Below are 21,203 nucleotides of genomic sequence, written 5' to 3' on the forward strand. Positions count from 1 at the left end.
AACCCAAACCAACCAAGGAACAGGAAGGCTGGAGCCCCAAGTGAGGCCCTACAAGGCTGGGCACAGGGCCCCCCGGCGGGCGCTGCTGCTGGCAGAGGGGCAGTGCGGGCCCGCGCCGCCGCCACTCCGGTGTTTCGGGTGTTCCGAGCCGCCCTGGGGTGTTCTGCGAGGCGGGACTGCCGTGGGGATCACCCCTGGCGGCGGGGCGCTCAGGCACCTCTCCTCCCAGGCGGGCTGTGGAGCGAGGGGGGGCCCGCTCGTTCCTGCGCGGCCGGCACCGTCCCCTCCGCACCTGCTCCCTCCCCGCCCGCCCCCGCCGCCGTTGCCGAGAGACTGAGCGCGGCCGCCGCCGGGCGGGCCCCGCCGCCCCGATCCATCGCGGGGAGGGCGGCGAGCGAGGCTGGCACAGCACCGCGACACCCGCGGGGGCCGCTCCCCACCGCGCCATGACGGGAGATGCTGGCGGTAGGTCGGGGGCGGCGGGCGCGGCTCGCTCCCGGAGCGCGGTGGGGCCCCGCGCCTCCCCGGCCCCTCCCCGGCCCCTCGGTGCCGGCGGCTCCCAGGGAAGGCTCGGCGGCAGGGGGAAGGGGCGGCGGCCCCTCCGCATCGCCCGCCCCGGCCCTCCTTCCCCCGCGGTGGGAGGGGGCGCTCCGGGCCGGCCCCCGGCCTTTCCTCTGCCGCGGGCCCTCCGCAGCCTCCTCACTGGGCACAGCGGGGCCCTGCGGCCTCCTCGGGGGCACTCATTGCATGGGATGGTTGTGATGGGGACGGGGGTGGCCGCGGAGGGCTCCCTCCCCGAGGGGAGCTGGTCCGCAGGGCCGCGGGCTTGGCGTGGTTGGAGGGAGAGATGTGCCCAGGCCTGGGCTAGATCTACTTAACGTGCAGTGTCAGGGCTTCGGACATCGAATAGAGAGAGATGCTTAATATTTGTTTGTTATTGACGTCTTTTTATTTTAGTACCCGCAGTAAAATCAGAGACATATTTCTAGAAAGGATCAAGTTTTCTGATGGCCTTAACATGCAGACATGGCTTTTAAGTCAGCTGTGATATGGTAGGTTAACCGTTGTTGCATCCAGGCATATATTTACACTGAGAAAACACTAAATTCTATTTGAGTCTTTTGTGTTTGTCTTAAGCATCATCAATTTCCTGGTTCACTTCGTTGTTCGTTTTCGTTTTCCTTTCCTTCCCCAGCAGCCCCATTCCTGCTGCCCTTTGAGTGATCAACAGAGAAATGATACATATTAGCAATGAATCACAAAAACTGAAGTTTCTTAACTTCGGGAAGGGAATGGAAAATCACATTATTTGAGTTGGTCTCACTGGATGTGAGAAGTCTCCAGCTCTCTTCAAATACGTACCTTTGAAGACTTTTAGAAGCAGTTGGGTTTGTTTTCATTTGGTGGAGTTGAGGGGTTTTTTTGTTTTACCTTTGAGCTTGGTAACTTTCAAAACTGTAACAATTGGCATGTAACTTGTGCTTTGGTCTTCTTGTTTGATGCATCTGTTTTATTTTAATCTGAAATGTGGGTCCATCACAGTTCATTGCCATTTAGACTATACCACCTGGAAACATAAATTACTCTGATATAACTTATTTCCAGCTATAGGTTGCTCCTGAATCTGTATGGCATTCAACCTAAGTATTGAGTCAAAGACATTTTGTGTCTTGAACCTTCACAGTAGAAGGTGAATATTATCACACTGTGCTGTAGGGAGTAATGGGTGCTGGACCTGGCCCTTGAAGACTTCTCCAGATGAGAATGTCTCCTTGAGGCATGAGTAGCTCATGAGGGAATAGAGGTGGTACTGACTTCTGGGGAGTTGGGTTTCCTCCCCACCTGCCTAGATATTTAGGAGTTCAGTCTGTTACAAATGAGATTTGTGATGTGCTTATGAGTAAACTAGAGGTGTTGCATTCAAAAATAATTTTTACTGTGTTACTGATAGAATGCTTCCATGGTTGGATCTCCTGTGGGTCTTGAGCATGAAATCTTTTAGGGATAAAGAGCAAAGTCAGCCCAGTGTGGGTGTTACAGGTTGAATCATATTTTCTTTCCCTTTCAACCTTTCTCTGTTCTCCCTTTCATTACCTTCATAGCATCTTTTATTTCAACTGAAGTTTCCTGGACTGTTTAAATACTGATAAATATCTTGCTTTGCAAAATACCAGTCCTAAACTACAGTTGCAAATTGTCTTGGTTCTACTAGGTAATTTCTTTTTCCTTTCTTTATTTTCTGTAATATTTTCATCTTTTATTTCTGGTTTTGTTTTTGTTTGTTTTTGTGGTTTTTTTTCCTCCCTTTATAGTGAGGACAATTAAGTAGTGAAACAAGTTGCTCAAAAAAACTCCTTTGCTGGTGGTTTTCAAGACCTGACTGGAGTAATCTGAGATAACTGCAATAGCCTGGGCTGTCACCAGAGTTGATGCTGCTTGAGCAGAAGGTGCAACTGGAGACTTTCTGAGGTCATAGAACCAAATTTTTTTGTTTGAGTTGTAAGGGACCTTAAAGATCATCTAGTTCCAACCCCACTGCTGTGAGCAAGGACACTTTTCACTATACAAGATTGCTCAAAACCCTATCAAGCCTGGCCTTGAATACTGACAGGGATGAGACATCCACGACTTCTCTGGGAAACCTGTTCCTGTGCCTCAGCACCCTCACAGTAAAGAATTTCTTTCTAATATCTAATCTAAACTTACCCTCCTTTATCTTAAGGTCATTTACCCTTGTCCTATAACTACCTATCCTTGTGAAAAGTCCCTCCCCAAGGACTGCAACCCCCTTTAGGTACTGGAAAATTGCTCTGAGGTCTCCCTGGAGGTTTTTCCAGGCTGAACAACTCCAACTCTCTCAACCTGTCTTCATAGGAGAGGTGCTCCAGCCCATCTTTGTGGCTTCCTCTGGCCACAGAGGAGGCCAGAAGAGGCCATCTCATTCCAGCAGATGAATGTCTTGTGTTTCTGGGTCCCTGGACAGCCTAGATGGTGTCTCACAAGAGCAGAGTTGAGGTGCTTCCAACTTGAACTGGCTTAGGATTCTATGAACTCAGTTTTCTTTTTTTTTTTTTTCCCTCCAAAATAAAGCCTTTGCATACAGTACCTAAAGTACCAGAGGTTATAGTGCAGTTTCTAGGATCTGCCCTGCAGCAAGGGCGTGACAATTAGTTTGTTTCAAAGGGGAGATAGGAGGATAAAAAAAGAGAGTCCTAATTCTGTTCTCTGGATTTCAAGTTTAAAATATGTAGGCATTAATTTTTTTGATGGCATTTCTTAAAAGGCTAGAAAAGGGAGAATTTGGGAAGGAAAGATAATCAAGAATATTTATTTTAGAAAAAAAATGCAACAAATCTAAAAGAATATAAGCACCATTTATTTTAATTTTTGTGTATTTAAATAGTGAAAAGATGGATATACAAGGTTCTAGGCACACTAGCATGTGATGCAACATGTAGGAGAAGGGAATACAGGTGACCTCGCCCCTGATAAGTAGCAGCTGTGTTAATTAATCAATACAGCCTCACCCGGATGAGTCCCAGCTATATTCAATAAAGATAAGTGTGATAAAAGGCAGTAGGTTAGCTGGTGAAGGGAGGAGGACTAAGGACCTTGAGGAAGAAGGAATGAGAGGGTCGTGAGGAATCCTGAGGAGAGAGAATCACTGCTGTGAGGTCAGCTTGGGTCTGCAGTTGGAGCCTGTTGTTGGAACCTGCAGTCACAGTCTGGCCAGGTAAAAGCCTGCAGTCATAGTTCAGCAGGAAATAACCAGCAGTCAGAGGCTGCAAGGGAAACCTCCAGCAGAAGCTTGCTGCAGCCACAGTCAGTGAATAGTTGGAGTCAGAACGGCTGAGTTCTAAAGAGAAATAAACCAGGACCCTTTTCATGCTGTGTGTCACAAGAAGGCTGTGTTGGCTGATTCCTACCCTCTAACAAGAGGGCTGCTGCAGCACAACAAAATCCCAGAAACATTAAAATAATCACTTAAGCAGGCATACTGCCAGCTGTCTGCCTACAGAGAAGCTCCTTTCCACCCCTGTATCATTCTGGGAAGGATGCCCTCATTCCTTCATTTAAAGCCCTCAAAAATTGATTCGCAATACTCAGAGCATGTTACTGAATGTGGAGTATCATAGGGAGAGGATGGGTTGCTCCCTGAATCCCTTCAGTCACCTGGTAGTGCCTGTCCCCTTAATTTCACAAAAGGCTAAACACAATTTCTACCTGGAGCTGGGTAATGCTGCAAAAGCAAATTCCAGAACACTGCTCTGTGTTTTTTTCTGATATGATTCTTGCCACATGTCTTTTTGTCAGCAATGAGCTCTGACATATATTTATATAGACTACATTGCAGTTGACCAATCCTCAGTCAGCAAATGGTGGGTAGGTGGCCCACAGTCAAAGTGAACTTTCAAAGTAAACCAGCTGTTAAACTGTGCAGATGTATTTGTGAAGGAAATACACTGCTATTGGTATTCTCTCTGCATATAATTATTGTGTATTCAGTGGCCATCATTACATTTTAGCATTTATCAGCCATTCTGACAGTATAATTGTAGGACGAGGAAAACTATCATGCTGACCGGTCATGCCAACAACCAGCCTGTTAGGGGGAGGTGGAGGGTGCTCACCAGCCTTGTGCCTTGGCTTCCACTGAAAAGTAAAAGCCGGCTACTTGTACAGGGAAGTAGCTGCTTCATACTTAGATGTGCTCCACTTTGGGATACATGGGCAGCTGGGGCTTTGAAATGTGAGAGTGTACCTCCTCTTTATTTCAAAGGTCACATTGGAGTACCTGGATCTCAATTTTTTATGTAAAAGAAGTGTAGTGGAATGTCACATAAGCATCATTGGAAAAATCATCTTCAGTTGTTCTGGCTTTTTTTTTTTTTAACTCAACCAAATCTCTTAATTAAAAAAAAAATCTGGGAAAGCTAAGAAAGTCTATTTAAAATTAAAAAGTTTAATTTGTGGCTGCATCACTGCACCATGTACATGTATGTGTAATTTCTTCAAAATTGTATATTGCAGTTGTTAGAAGGGTTAAAGTAAAAAGAACAACATTATGTGACAGTAGCCGTAGACTATATCTGACTTACAAGAGGATCTGCCTTTCTATGCAATGAAATATTTGGTTCTGCTTGCTGAGTATTATTTTGGCAACATCTGAGAGGAAGAATTTATATGTAAGAAATAAATATTGTAAGAGCATTGTCCTTAGTTGATAATAAAACAAAACACAGGAAGTGGGTTATGAGCAAAGAGCTGAAGTCTGAACACCTGTCTGTTTTCAGACTAGATGTTCTTATATTGGCAGTCTCAAGCAGTTTTTAAATCTTTCTCAGTTGTAAACCTCAGTCCTGGTATTTTTGGTCTGGGATCCTGTTAGTAAGTACAAGATATCATCAGTCATTTTTTCCTACCTGTATGAAAATGATTTGAAGATGTGAATGTAAGTAATTTTTAGAATATTTCATTCAGTGTACCTTCTTTGTGATGAAACAGCATTGTCTTTAATAAATACTAAAGTCTGGTCAGTTATTAGCAGTATATATCATACTTAAATAACAAAGAGATCTTTCAGAACATTTCATCAGATACAATAATGATACCACACAGAGAAAAAGTACTGAAATAAGCTCTTACTTGAGATTAGTTATGAGTTAATAGCATCTATGGTGGCATGTGCCATGTGATTGTATCCACGGGAATTTTGTCTTTACCCTTCTAAAATAAATATACTGTTGTGTATGTAACTTGCTCACTTCAGATTTTTGCTACTTGAAAACAAATACTGAAATGCCATTTAACTGTACCTGTGCCCAAAATCAGGAATGATAGAACCTGTGGATGCAGGGAGCAGGCAATAGAGAAACAGTGTCAATTTGCAAGAGGAAAAGGAGAAGGCTATTGATAAAACAATGGGAACTTATATTTTTCCTATAACCATGTAATGCATGCTGAAGTTAAGAGCAATAAATTTCTTTAAGGTAGCCTGTACTTTGGGGCTTTTTAAATGTATAATATGGAAATAGGGTTTTGTCATCATGCTATATGTATGGGTGTTCACATCATCTTCCTGTCACCCATTTTAGCTCTCACATTTGTAATTACTGTCTTGGAGTGTGTGTGCCACTTTCTGTGTCCCTGCTCTGGGAGAAGTTGGAAGCGGAGTTGACATTTTCAAAGAAGAGAGAGTTGAAGAGAGTGCTTGTAGGTGGCCTGCCTTGGGAGCACCTTCAGGCAGTGCTCACATGATCTCAGGTGACAAAGTCAATAGGCAGTGAGAAAAAAGTATGTTGGAAACCAGGCATTCGTGATTCCAAGGATTTGTCTGATTTTTGAACTCTCTCTCCGCAAGTTGTAGGTAGGAATATCTGCTTCATTTTCCTGTTTATATTTCTGTGAAGTAATTTTTCAGCTGCCTTCTTTGTCAGCCAGAGCCTTTATAAGCATGTTTTCCCGACTTTGTGATAGAGATCTTTTGAGCAGATTATGCTATATACAGTGAGCTTGCTTTATAAATGAGATTCAGATTTCTCCGCTTTTGATGTTGTGGAGGATCAGCCACTTTTTAAAATTTCTTTTGATTTTTTTGGGAACTGCATATTTCCCAAATATCAGAAGGAGTGTCTCGCACTTAGTAGGAATATTGCAAACTGGGTTATACCTTCTTCTGACTGTTTTTTGCAAACTGGGTTATACCTTTTTTTTTTCCCCCGAAGTGCACAGCGGGTCTTATGTTCACCCCAACCATTGTCCTGGCATACTTTCATTTCAGCAGAAGCTGCAAATTTAGGTGGTGCAAAAGTAGGTGGAGGCGGTTAAGAAAGTGTAGAGGTTGCAGAACATGCCTGCAATTTCAGAGCTAGAAAGGAAGAAAACAAGGCTGCCCTAGTGGATCTGAAGGGGCTCAGAGTGTGAGTAATTTTCTGTTTAGTTCTAGTCCTTTTAATTTGCCTTTGCTTCTAAAAATAGAGGAGAAATTTAAAAGACACTATGTTGCTCCCTGGAAAGATTGACACCTGCAATGTGAATTTTCATTGCTACTATAAAGAAAGTACTTCAAAGAAATGTGAAGTGCACTTTCCAAAGAATAGTGCAGCCCCAAAACTGCGATATTTTCCTGTCTTAAAGCCTGTCTTTACCTTGCACCCAGTATGTCTTAAAAACACTGCAGCTAGAAATACATCCTAGGGAATGTATTAAGCCTTTCACATTAATAACAGGTTGTGATCAAAGAAAGACCTAATGACGTGTGTCGGAATCAATGCAGGAACTGCAGGGGTGGGTTTGTATCAGGGTTGGGGAGGACTCCATCCTCCCCATTAGCACAGCTTGGTGCACTGCTTGCTGTGTGTCACATGCTGGAAGGAGCTTGTGCACAGCTCCTCTTCATCCTTTAGCTGGTTCCTCCCTGAAGAGACAAGTGCAAAAGGGAATAATAGTCCAAGGGTTAAAATTCTTTACGCGCATGGCAGAGTCCGGAAACTGTAGCACATGGAAAGCATGTAGCACATGTAGCACCTGCTTTCCCTGGTAAATTAAGAATAGTGAGAACAGCAAAAAAAGTTGCATAAAAGCTTGAAAGCAGCTATGCTATATTTTGAATCATCTTGCTAAAGACCATTTACAAAATATTTTTGGTTGTCATCTTCATTCTGAATTTTTTGTGTACATTTCTGGTCATTTCAATAGAGAAGTAAACAAGCTGATTCTTATATTCCATGACATTTCCTCCCTTCCTTTTGGTTTTATATACATGGACTTTTTTTTATTCAAGATTGCCTCTTAAAAATAAGAATTCTAATCTCTTTAGTCACAACACTGATTAGCTCAGTTGGTCAGAGCATGATGCCAAGGCTATGGGTTTGATATCCATGCATGCCATTTACTTTAGAGCTAGACTTGATGATCCTTCTGGGTCCCTTCCAACTCAGAATATTCTGTGATTTCTGTGATTTAAGTATGTGAACTGAATCCATTATGGACATTTATTATGAACATCTAAAAATCGTGCTATTTTCTGTGCCTGGACCAATTAAAACTTACTTGAACAAAGAGGCACTGGGTAAAAGGATAAGTGGGAATTTTATTAGAAGGGTATGGCTATCTTCCTACACATCAAATATATAACATATATATCAAATAACAAATAGTGAAAAAAGCATAAAAACAATGTGGTCTTTCTAATAGAGTGTTGATAATTATTTGCTTTCTTACCCAAATGGACATAATTTGTTATTTGGACCATGATTTATTTAAAAAAAAAATCTGTAAGTGGCTAAACAAAAATCAGTTTTTTCATATCCTGAACCTTTTCTCATAATGATTAATTGCACTTATCTTATTAATTCTCTGTTTATTGCTACATCTTTTCTTAAAAGCTTACTAGAGCACAGTAGTAGCCATTACCAGAAATAGTAAGCATAAAATTATTATTTTGTTATTTCACTGATTACCTTTTGAGTAACAATTTCCAAAAGAATATACATGTTAGAAACATTTTAGGCAGTGGGGTTTTTTTTCCCTAAAATTTTGGGAAATGCAGCTCCCAAGGCATTGCAGTAACTTCTCATCAGTATGCTAAATGTAGCCATTTTAAGGTTTCACTACCTCAGAAAGCACACCGGCAGCTCTGAGACTTGAAGCATTTCTGGTTGTGCTTTGGTCTAAGTAGAGAAAAAAGGTCAATCTATTACACTGGGAAAAAACCAGGAGAAAATGGGAAAAAAATTCTAAAGAGGAGGAAGTAGTGAATTCAGTTACAATACTGAAGTGGAGCATGAATCTTGAGTATGAACATGGAGAGAGCATGCAACCTCTGTGAATATTATTTCATTCTTCATTTGTTAGAGAAGGGTTATTAATGTATTTATTTTATAGTATTTGCATGTTTTTAGTGCCAGCTTACCAGTTTTACTTGTGCTAAGGTTGCTGTGAATGACCATTTAAAATTAATATATGTGTCAGAAGTTATCCCTTTTTAGTACCTTTATATTATTTCTGTTTGTTTTAAAAAATTAGTTATTGCATAATGTCAGCTACTCCAGCTGGGAACATTAGTACTAAACCTCAGCCCTGTTACTGTGTGGTTTGTGCAAAGACCAATGGTTCAAACTTGGTTTTACAGAGACAGGAACCGGCCTCTTGAATCTGAAAGGGAAAACAGAGCAGGGGTAGACTTTGAGGGACTTGGAATAAGATTATGGGTTTACATTTGCCATAAAAGCTGAAAAGAGTCAGACAAGGATGCAAGCACGGTGTTTGGACATGAAACAGCAGCCCATAAGATTTTGAAAAGGCCAGCTGAGACCAAGCACATGGGCACTTCTGCAGTCCTTGAGCCCACTGTTGCCTACAGCTAATCCAGGACAGTGTTTCCTGCATTCATGTTACAGGTGTCATTGTGATACTTGGGGTTATAATTAGCAGGGCCTGTAGTGACAGAACAAGGGAGCAACAGAGTTAAAACAGAAAATGGAAGATTTAAGTTGGACATAAGTAAGAAATTCTTTACAATGAAAGTGATGAGACATACGAACTGGCTGTTCAGAGAAGTTGTGGTAGCCCTACCATTGAAAAGTGGACAAAGCTTTAAGCAGCCTGATCTAGTGAAAGATATCCCCGCCCATGGCAGGAGAGTTGGGTAAGGTTATCTTTGAAGGTTTCTTAGAACTCAAACCATTCTATGATTCTATCTTATAGAATTCTAGTTTTGACAAACTTTTGGTTGTCACAGGGCAGTGTCACCTGCAAACATTTGGTCCAGAGTAAAGGTCCAGAACAAGGTTCCAAGATCTTGCTTTTTTCCTCCCTTCACTTTGCTAGAATAAAAAAGAAATCTCTAAGGGATTGTATTTCATGAGCAATAGAATTGCATTTCATGGACAGACAGTTACCTCTCAGGAGAGTGTATCTTCCTCATCTGTTTGGATTTGTTTAGACTCTGGGATCCATGAACTGTGTCTATGGGAGTCAATACTAAGATCTAACTCACTGTTCTCGTGGCATGTCCCCTAGTTGTGGCTCAGATGGCTGAGTGTACAGAAGGCTCAGTCAGTGCCACCCAACATCCAGACTCAGCCTGACCTTGTGGAAACAACGCGTTTTCCTTAGTCCTTCCATGTGCCAGCACATGCTCCACAGAAGGCCAGCTGTCTGGCTGTTGGATAGATAATTGTTAACATCAAAAAATGTATTAGAAAAATACCTGTTAATGGCAGTACATAGCAAAAAGGCTCTTCTGATTTTAGTAAATAACATTAACATCCGTTGGCTGCATAACATTGCATTTTTTCCTTTGGCATGTTGGGATTTCTCTTAGCCTAGTGTAATAAATGGAAATGTCACCATTTAATTAAATGGCTCCAGGTCAAATTTATCCAATGATTATTCTGTGTTGAACTTCACAGCAATAGCATTCTTTGCATAGTAGAACAAATTTTCTGTCAGCATTGCTAAGTTTCTGGTAATTGTGTTCATACCTTTGTGTAATTTTTTTGTAAACTAGTGAGAGTCATGACAGCGATTTATATTTAATAAAATCCAAATCCTAATCATCAGTAAGTACAAAAGAAATAAGCATTGAAAACAAAATGCTTTAGGTAATTTATAAAACAGTTCAAAATGCATTATAAAATTGCTGAAGTGAATTAATGTTTTCTGTTGTTTTTTTTTTCTCACCAAGGAGGTTTCATGATTATAGATAAGAGAAGTTAACTTCAGGATGCTAAAAAGGAAACAGAGTTCGAGGGTGGAAGCCCAGCCAGTAACAGATTTTGGTCCCGATGAATCTTTGTCAGACAATGCAGATATTCTATGGATTAACAAACCAGTAGGTATCTCTTTATGTAATTACTAATTTTAAGTTAAATGGTATTTGAATTGTTGAAATATGATATGACTTCAACAAAAAATTCTGAATTAGATATTAGTCAGAAAAAACTATATATTCAACTATAGTTTGAACTATAGTTGCTAGTGTACCAGTTAATTTTTTGAAAAACATCGAAGACTTAAATAAAATTGTTTCTTTTGGCTGTTGCAAAATTATGGGATGATTAAGGGGTATTTTCCAACCAGTTCATCTGATTGATTCTTTTAAAACAGCCATTCTTTCAAGGTCTGTAGTTCCTAACATGTCCTTTGAAAATACAAATTAATAAAATGAGCTTTTGAAAAGGATATTAAAAAGAGGATTTCATTGTTCAGGTGGTAGCCAGCAATAAGCACTTTTGACTTTCAAACCTCTCCTTTTAAAACATTTATGAATATAAAAGTGTTGTTATTTTGGTTGTTTATTCGAAGTACAGCTCTCATTTTTCTGGTACCATTCAACCTAAAACGTGCCTTGAGAAAAAGAGAGGTGTAAAAGTGTCTGGCAGCTTTAAACTGGTGAAAATTTCATTAGGCGTGGAGTTATTAATAGACTGTACAGTATTAAGAAAATGTCTTTGCCATGTAAATATAGTTATTATGATTTAATTATTTGTTCAGCAGTGAGCATGGATCTGGGATTCCAATATTGTGAATGATTTCTGGTTTTGCAGAGAAGGCATTTTCACATTTCTCTTAGTGTATAATTTTTTAAAAGCAGGAAATAAAATATTCTGAAATAATACCTGTTGTTAGAATTGCATTCATTTAAGGAAACCATCATCTCAATTGCAGTAAGGATGCCTGATTCCCTCAGCTTTGCTGCTGAGTCTTAACACTTAAAACAGTTCAGCATGAATTAATTATATGGGTGTTGTCTTGTCAGTTATTTAAGTAGAATGTTTATATTGGTTGCTGTAATAAACTCAAAAGTTCATTGCAGAAATATATGATGCAGAAGTATATAATATATGTAAATAAGTGTATTTACTTACATTTCTCGTCACACAATGCATGAGGTTTTCATGGAATAATTTTTTCTTGTCATGCTGATGGACTAGTTGTGTATTGCTTAGTGTTTGTAGAACTGACACTTTACTGTGGCAGAGAACAAGTTTTCTATCAGCCACACTTTAATATTTAATTGTTTCAGTTGAAAAAAGGTTCGAAACAAAGTTGATGTTAAAGGGATGTTGGAGATCATTCATCAGGTGCTTTCTGCTTCCAAATTATTAATATGGGCTCAGAGTATGCAAATGATAGGGCTATTCAATTCGGGTCAGGTATCATTACATATAAGTGAATGAACAATGAGTATTGAATCATGTGGCTGTTCTTAAATCTTTTGGATATTGAAAGGTCTGAGGTATACTGTAAATGAGTGTAGAATTTTCCCCAGATGAAAAATTTTGAAAAATGTACTTCAGTGGTTTTTATTTTAAAGATTTTTTTCTTGCTGAAGTATCTTTTCCTTTTTGTTGTGATAGGTATGACCTTACCAACTGTGATTCATTAACTTGCCTGACTTCAGGATGTTTCAATCATGTTTTGATTTAAAAGAAAAAAATCCAACTCTAAATCTCTGTATTGCTATGTTCTGCTTTTTGTTACACCTCCCTCTCTGACTGGCAATGAGGAGTGGGACTGAGTCCTAATTAATTAGTAATAGAAATTAACTCTTCTGCTATTGCAACCAAACTTGATTGGAACAAAAGTGAATCCTGAAAGAAGTAGATGTCTGTGACATAGTCTCTTATTTTTATTCTTTTTACATTTATTCATATCGTAACTGGAAGGATGCTTTTAATCCTGTGACCCTTCACTTAATTTTTTGAGTTGTGAACTCATTTAAAAATAATTTATTTTTAAGTGTTGAATTAAAGTTTTCCACAAATATTTTATTTAATCTATCCACCCAATTTATAACTTCAACTAATTCTACTTATTGTCTGCCTGTAAATGTGATGAGTTGTCATTTGAAAAGAAATTGAATTACAAGTGACACAATGGAATCCTAGTTCTCAGCTTCATGGCTTTTAATTTATGTTTTCTGGATTTTATAACCTCACAAATGAACTAATAAAAGTATATACATGTCTATATGTGTATAAGCAATTTAGGAATGCTTATTTTTGGTTGAAGACCTTTTATGTGTGGATTGTGATGTAAAAGGACACAGACATGCATTTACAAAAGAGTGCCATGACAAGTTACGGAAGTTGAATATTCAAGGGTTTTTTGAACACCAAAGCAATCTTGTAATATCTTGTGTTTGGGGTTTGTTTTTTTATTTTTTTTTTTTCTTTTCAGTGGGTGCACTCTTTACTACGAATTTGTGCCATCATCAGTGTTATTTCTGTGTGTATGAACACTCCAAAAACCTTCGAGCATTATCCGCCTCTCCAATACGTGACATTTGCTCTTGATACTCTGTTGATGTTTCTTTACACTGCAGAGATGATAGCAAAAATGCATATCCGTGGGATAGTTAAGGTAAGCATTTAAACAGTATTCTCTGTGTACTTCCAGTGATCTGAATGTATGCTAATGACACTGGGTATTTGTTTTTTAACTTGCCAGCTCTTCTTGCTATGATTGTTTTTAACTGCAGGCAGCACCATGGTGTATAAACTGAAAAGACAGATGGAAAAAGATGTAGCTTTACTGCATATTTTATCCACCCAAAATATAATGCGAGCATTCATAATTAAGGTTTCCTATTAAGAAAACAGATAGTTTCATTTTATTAGTATAAAGAATGAAAGGAAAAATAAGCTATGTACACATTAGCAAGAATATTTTGTAAGTATCTATTGGTCCATATATGGACTTAGAATTTTGATTTTCGTTTCATATGGCTGGATGTGTTGTTGTATGGTTACTTTACTTAGATATGAGCATCAGCTCACTCTTACTGTGAGCTAGTAGAGAAAGTGATCTTGCTTTGAATTCTTTTTACCTTGGTGTAGTCCATGTTGGTAAACAAAATGCATCTCTTATCATATATCTGGTGTTGTTGCTGAGCTATTGTACAAATGGATTGGAGACTGCAAAACTGCAGAATATTTTAGTAATCATTATTTGGTACCATAATTTCATTTCTTGTTTCTAGTCTTCTGAAAAAGATACAGATTTGGCTTTCATGTATAAAACCCATTTGCAGACCTTACTGACAATGCAATTATGGCAGTACTGCACATAATAGATGATGTGTGTTGTGTTATCCTTGCTTTTAACTCCTTAAAGGTCTGGTGACTCCAGAGACATCTGATGTTGTACTTAAAATCTTAATTTTTTCTGAGTTTGCAGATAGCAAACAGTAATCCTTTGTGAAGTGCTGTTTCTGGCTGCTACCCAAGCTCTCTTATTCGGAGATGTCCATGAAGAAAGTGAAGATGTGGAGACAGGATTATGTCTGGGGAATTAGTGACCATTGTGAACATTTGAACAGTGTTCAAATAAAAAGTTACTGTTACAACCATTACAGCCTTTTCAGGGAAAAGGAAATGTAGATATTAATGCAGAGAGAGAGGGAGGGGTGGCCAACAGTGTGACTTGTACAAGGCGTGATTTCTGAGCTTTGGAATATGCAAATGCCAACTTCACTCACAGTTAACACCTAGGGGCTATGAAAGATATGCTGCTGCATACCCTGTTGTGTTTACTGGGTTGTTTAAATTTGTCAGTTTGTGAGAAAAGAATATTAAGGATTGGCATTGTCCTTATGGGGGATTTTACCTTGCCAGAAAATAACTGGGAGCATCACATAGCTGGTACAGCCTTGGCCAGAAGATTCTTAAAAGTCCTGGAAGACAACTTTATGGAACAGGTCCTAAGGGAGGTGACTCAGAACGATGCCCTCCTTGATCTACTGCTTGTCAACAGAGTCGATCTCATGAGTGGAGATTGGCAGCCATCTTGGCAAGAGTTTAAAATCTCTGTTGACAGGAGGAAAAATGACAGCAGAACCTCAGCTCTGGACATGAGAAGAGCAGACTTCAGGCTCTTCAGGGAATTAGTAAGTGAGGTCCCCTGGGAAAATATTTTTGCAGATGCTGGGATCCATCAGTTCTGGTCACTTTTTAAACATCATCTCTTAATGACACAGGACCAGGCAATTCCCAAATGTCAGAAGTCAAGGAGACAAGGCAGAAGGCCAGCTTGGCTGTAAAAAGTCTTCTCTAGGAAATAAGGTAAAAAAGAAAGATGTATGACCAGTGCAAGCAAGTCAGGGGAAATGATGCTGCTTGTCGCTGTAGGGAGAAAATTCACAGGCCAAAGATCAGCTGGAGTTAAACCTGCGAGGACTGCGGGAGACAATAAAAAGAGTTTTTTCAAGTATATTAATGGCAATAGGAAGTGTAAGAATAACATCAGCCCTTAACAGGATGAGAATGGTCACCTCCTAAACAGGGATATAAACAAAGCAGAGGTGTTTAACATATTCTTTGCCTCTGTGTTCAACACGGATGATGGACCAAGGGGATCTCAGCCTCTGAACTGGAGGACCAAGACTGCAAGAATGATCATCTCCCACATGTCCTTGAAAATGTTCAGGATCTGCTGCTTCAGCTATATCCCTACAAATCTATGGAGCCTGATGGGATATATCAAAGAATCCTCAAAGAGCTGCTGATGTCACCACAAAACCTCTCAGAATGATTTTTGAGTGGTCTTGGGAATCTGGAGGTGTCCCAGCTGACTGGAAGCTGGCAAACATTGCCCTGATTTTCAACAAGGGCTAGGAGGAGTATCCCAGAAACTACAGGCCTTTCAGGCTCCCTTGAGTGTCTGGTAGGTATAGAGAAGATTATTCTGGGAGGTATTGAAAAACACCTGAAAGATATTGCCAGCATGGCTGTGTGAGGGGAAAGTCCTGCCTATCAAATCTGATTTCCTTTTATGAGAAGGTAACTCAGTTGATCAAGGGAAGCCTGGGGATATAATCTTTTTGGATTTCTGTAAAGCTTTCAATACTGTCTCTCTCAAGATCCTTCTGGACAAAATGTCCACCAGACAACTGGACAAACAGATCATGTGATGGGTGAGCATCTGGCTCATGAGTCAGGCACAAAGGGTTACAGTGAATGGGGTGACATCAGACAGCTGACCCGTGACTAATGGGGTTCCACAGGGCTCCATCCTCAGCCCTGTGCTCTTCAACATCTTCATTAATGACTTGGACGCAGGAGTGGAAGAGATACCGAGCAAGTCTGCAGACAAGACTAAACTGGGAGGAACTGTTGTCTCCCTTGAGGGCAGGGGAGGCCCTGCAGAGAGGCCTTGACAAAACAGAGGGCTGGGCAATCACAACCTATACAAAGTTCAGCAAGGGAAAGTGCTGGATTCTGCACCTGGGATGGGGCAATCTTGGATGTATGGTACAGAGAGGGGAATGAGAAGCTGGAAAGCACTACCATGGAAAGGGACCTGGGCATCAAGGTCTACAGAAAGCTGAATATGAGTCAGCAGTTTTGAGTGCCACAATATAAGGAAGACATTAAACTATCAGAGGGTGTCCAAAGGAGGGCAACAACGATGGTGAAGGGCCTTGAGAGGAAGCCATAGGAGGAGTGGCTGAGGTAATTTGGTTTGTTCAGCCTGTAGAAGAGGAGACTGAGGGAAGACCTCATTGCAGGCACAACTTCTTCATGAGGGGAAGAGAAGGGACAGGCACTGATCTCTTCTCTGTGATGACCAGGGACAGGACCTGAGGGAATGGCCTGAAGTTGTGTCAGGGATGGCTTAGTTTAGATATTATCACCCAGAGAGTGTTTGGGCACTGGAACAGACTCCCCAGGGAAGTGGTCAGAAGCACCAGCCTGACAGAGTTCAAGAAGAGTGTGGACAATGTGCTCAGGCACATGCTGTGACTCTCGGGGCTGTCCTGTTCAGGGCTGCGAATTGGACTCAATGATCCTTATAGTTCCCTTCCAACTCAGCTTATTCTGTGATAATAGAATAGTTTGAAGGGACCATTAGAAGGGAACTACAATCATAATCTAGTCCAACTGCCTGACCAATTCAGGGCTGACCAAAACTTAAAGTATTTACTAAGTGCATTGTCCAAATGCCTCTTAAACACAGAGTGTGGGCATCAGTCATCTCTGTAGGAAGTCTGTTCCAGTGTTTAACCACCCTCTTTATGAAATGCTTCTTAATTACCAGTTTGAATCTTCTGGGACACAGCTTTGAACCATTCCCATGCATCCTGTCACAAGGTACGAGAGAAGTCAGCACCTCATTCTCCTCTTCCTCCCTTCAGGAAGCTGTGGAGAACAGGGTTACACTTCAGCCTCCTGTTCTCTGAACTAGACAGACTAGAGTCCTTAGCTGCTCTGCACAAGATGAACTTGTCTCTGATAGTTGTATGATGAGCTTGTCTTTGAAGCATGTCTGATGAATCTGGGCAGACAGAATTAATAGCTGCCTGGAGTTGGTCCCATTGCCTCAATCCATGTTATAAATGTGTAGATAACAACACAGATTATTTCTTTTGCGCACTGACATTTTGCACTTCATTTATTAGATAAAAATACAGTAAATATATATTCGATAAAACCACTCTTAAGCAAAGAGAGTTTAAGTAGAATTTGGCTGCATTTATTATTTTAACAATTAAGGATTTGATTAAAACCTAATGTCCTGTAGCATTCATCAGTAAATATAATTACAATGAAATTAAGTGCCTTCTTTGGCACCATTTGGGGAACTGTGGAATACTTTAGATGTACGAGACCTCCAGAGGTCATCTGGGCTGACCTGCTGCCCAAAACAGGTCCAGTTAGATAGCATTTCCCATGGCTTAGGGTGTGCAAATGAATCTCAAGACTCCTCCAAGGATGAAGATTCCACAAGCTCTTTAAACAGCCTACTCCAATACTTGACCAACGTTATGCAAAAAATATTTCTGGTAATGCTTAATTAAAATTTTCCATTTTTCTTTCAATGCTGTTCAGTGAATAATCCTTTTTAGTGAAGTATTTGACTTATTCTTTGGATTATTGTTTCTAGGGAAAATAGTTGTTTAATATTATAATTTTGCCAAGAGCATATTGATCTATGGACTGCCAAAGATAGTGGCAAATGAAGTAAATAAGGCACTGGATAGAAACCTATTAGCATTCATTAAAGATGTTTGTATATGGAAGATCTTTATATTAGGCAATTTGTTACTGCAATGTCCTAATTTAAATGCATTAAAGTCTTTTAGTGAGCATAGTATCAATAAATTCATTGCCGTATGGTTCTACTGAACTTTACATGAATCAGTATTTCTGTAAATGCCTTAGGGATTGAAATGCTAAAAAAACCTTTGAACCGTGATTAATACAAAATTATAGTCCAGCAAGAAACCTAATTTATGGAGAAGTTAGGCACCATCCACTTAAGTCCCAATTAATAACAACGTAAGTATAGCTGAGCTAGGAAGATTTTGAAAATGTCTAATTAACACCTTCTGAGGACAAATGAAAAATACACTTTGGTTTCTAGGGTGTTTTAGAACAGAAAAGTAGTTTCTGAAATTGGTCTCCTTTTGTCTGTAAAAAGTTTCCCTTTTCCCTGTGTAAACTAAGTGACAAAAGAAACCAGTGCCTCCATCCAAGAGTTTTGTTATCCCAGAAGGAAAGTTAAAGTGAAATCTTGCAGTGCTTTTGTGTCTTTTATTACTTATGTTTCCTTCTGGATTATTATGGCTGTGCTAGTAAAATCTATCCAAGCTTTGCCCATGCAGCTTTTGTCATGTGTCATGAACAAGTGAACTAACACTATTAATATATCTGTCTTTACTTTGAAACTTGTGTCTGAAAAATTAAATTCAGGCTGTAATTTCTTACTGATTGAAATATCCTTACAAAACATTCCAGGGCAGTCTGCCTAATGTTGGCTGTAATGTTGCATTGTATAAAATATATGTACAAGCAGTAAGAATTTACAGTGGTTTGTGAAGTATTATATGAGATGGAGACACAATTAGAGCAAGTCAGTTTGTTTCTTAGGACATATTCTTGCATTCTAAACAATAATCTTCTATATTGAATTAAAAAAAAATCTATATTGAAGAATGATGGCTTGGGGTAGTAAACATAATAAAAAAATGTAATAGTGCCTAGTCTAAGCTTACTGAATTCAATTTGATGTTGATATTTTCATGATCTTTTCAGTTCAGAATTCCACTTCCTTCAATTAGTCCTAGATGCTCTTTAGTTCCCAGAATGTAAACAGGGTTCAGTGACTCTTTGGTTCTGATTCCTGTCATGTTTCATGCTCCTTGGTCAGATTGCAAGAATCAGCTGCGTTAAGGAAGTACTGTCTGTCAAATGAAAGCAGATCAATCTCCTTCCCTTTATCATCAATAAAATTTAAAGTGCTTTCCAAATTACATGCAGTTTATGTCTTCTGCCTAACTTACTGATTGATTGGCAGGCTTCTGAGAGCACCATGAAGGAACTTCTCTTTGGGTCTGTCAAAATAGTTCATGAGTCAACCTGGAACTTAACTGACAAGTCTTACGGTCCCTTAGAATCAAGGCTCACACTGATGTGCCCACTCATATGTCACTTAAGAGCATGACTCTATGTGCTTGACACAAGTCTGTTCTTTCCTTCAAGGAAAGTTTCCAAAATTATCCCATCCTTGAAAAAGGAGCTGGGGTGGAATTGAAGAAATGAAGGGTAACTTTCAAGTCTAAAACAGACTTATTTATTAGTGTTATTAGATGAGCATTGGACTTCTCAAAGAAAGAGGGCATCCTAACCTGTGACAGATTTTTATTTCATTTAATCAGTGGAATGAAAAAAATTACCTTATGCTTTCTAGTAATGTGTCTTTTAAAGGTCATCTCACATGGGTATGAACAAGGTAAGGATACCTTACTTTAAAGGTATCTTCTGCCTTTATTAGAAGCATTTACTTTCAGCTTGCATATGGCGAGACAGAGAAATAGTAGACAGGTAAATTGTTTGTATTAGACACAGTTGCAGTTGTGGCATTATATATAATAAAAATAACCAAAGAGGAAAATGTGCCAAAAACTATAACAAAAAGGAACCAAGTAGCAGTTGTCTCAGATGATAATTCAGCCTTTAGGGAATGAAAGATGAGTGGATATAGTCTCATTCCATAGACACTGTTAGGATATAGGAAATTTTCTTCATTAGACTGCATCCTGCTTGCAGCTTCTAATCACTGTCATGATGGTATGAGAGAACCTACACTGAAATCATGTTGTGAAAAGGACGCATGGTTTACTCTACTCCTCCATTAAGAGAGGTATATTGTAAAAAAGAAAGCGAGAGTTCCTTCTCCTGTCTGTTAAAAAAGCCTGTTTGACACTTAATGCTGAAAATGAGAATGTTTTTTTATACAACACAAGCACTGCACTAAATTTAATAGAAATATCTTTTTTTTTTTACTGTGCAGTTGTGACACATGTCAGCTAACAAAGAAGATCACGGAAAGTCATAAGTAATGGTCCTTAACATTTTCCCCATTGTTAAATCAATTACATTTACAGAAAAACTTTTGTACTAACTGAAGTAGTTGTGAGTGGATTTGTCAGAGTTTTATTTCAGTAGCACTGTGTGCTCTTCACCGACTTCAGAACTTCTGCAAGGGGCAGAAGTGAATGGTTACACCGTTAGCTTTCTGCATTCTTGGTGAATTCAGGCAGGAACTCAAACTAAGCTTCATCTGCTACCAAAAAAAGTCACAAATAGATGGGAGCAGTTTCGCTCACTTCTGTCTAGTACTTAAGACAAATTACTTAGTTAACTGAAATCAGTGGCTTCCAGCATGTCAGGTATTTCCAGGTAGCATTTGTCCTGTTCAAAGAGAACATTTTCCTCATCATTTCCTCATAATTTTTCTGATAGGTGCTTTGGTTGCTGTAGTTGCTGTCTGTCCTCTCAAGAGGAGAGAATTGAAAATGGAGCTTACAAAAACTAGTGTTTTTTTACTTAAAATAGGAAAAGAAAAATAATATTCATCAGCACTTATTTGAGGGACTGCAGTGGTCTTTAATTAGTCGTTTGTGTCTAAAGTAGGCTCTTTCAAAGTATAGTTTATCTCATCTTTTTTTTCCATCAATAAAAAGGGAAGCTTAAAGTACGCAGGCTAACACCTCACCTGTAGGTATCTCAGTCAGCAATCTCTCTAAATCATATATTTATTGTCTGTGGACAGGTGGGGACTGCAGAAAGTATACACACAATGTGATACTAAATTATTTTTTAACACTTACGGCATTAATTCATTTATGCTTAAATTTCATCCATAATCATTCTAATTCATAAGTTTGTCTTATCAATTACAGAACTGATGTT

General features: G+C 39.5%; 1 protein-coding gene across 3 annotated transcripts in view; it reads left to right on the forward strand.

The window, feature by feature from the left end:
* Positions 1–369: 369 nt before the first annotated feature.
* The window catches only part of NALCN (sodium leak channel, non-selective), a 242,598-nt gene continuing 221,764 nt past the window's right edge, over positions 370–21,203 (forward strand). For 2 of the 3 annotated variants that reach the window (XM_083883452.1, XM_083883454.1), the window contains exons 1-2: positions 10,450–10,837; positions 13,189–13,371. In XM_083883452.1, the coding sequence (XP_083739578.1) occupies positions 10,730–10,837; positions 13,189–13,371 (291 nt within the window). In that variant the 5' untranslated portion in view covers positions 10,450–10,729. Of the gene's footprint in view, positions 466–10,449; positions 10,838–13,188; positions 13,372–21,203 lie in introns of those variants that run through there. The other variant, XM_083883453.1, reaches the window with a different exon arrangement.

The sequence above is a fragment of the Zosterops lateralis genome (assembly GCF_965231275.1).
Source record: "Zosterops lateralis genome assembly, chromosome: 2".
In the NCBI taxonomy this organism is placed as follows: domain Eukaryota; kingdom Metazoa; phylum Chordata; class Aves; order Passeriformes; family Zosteropidae; genus Zosterops; species Zosterops lateralis.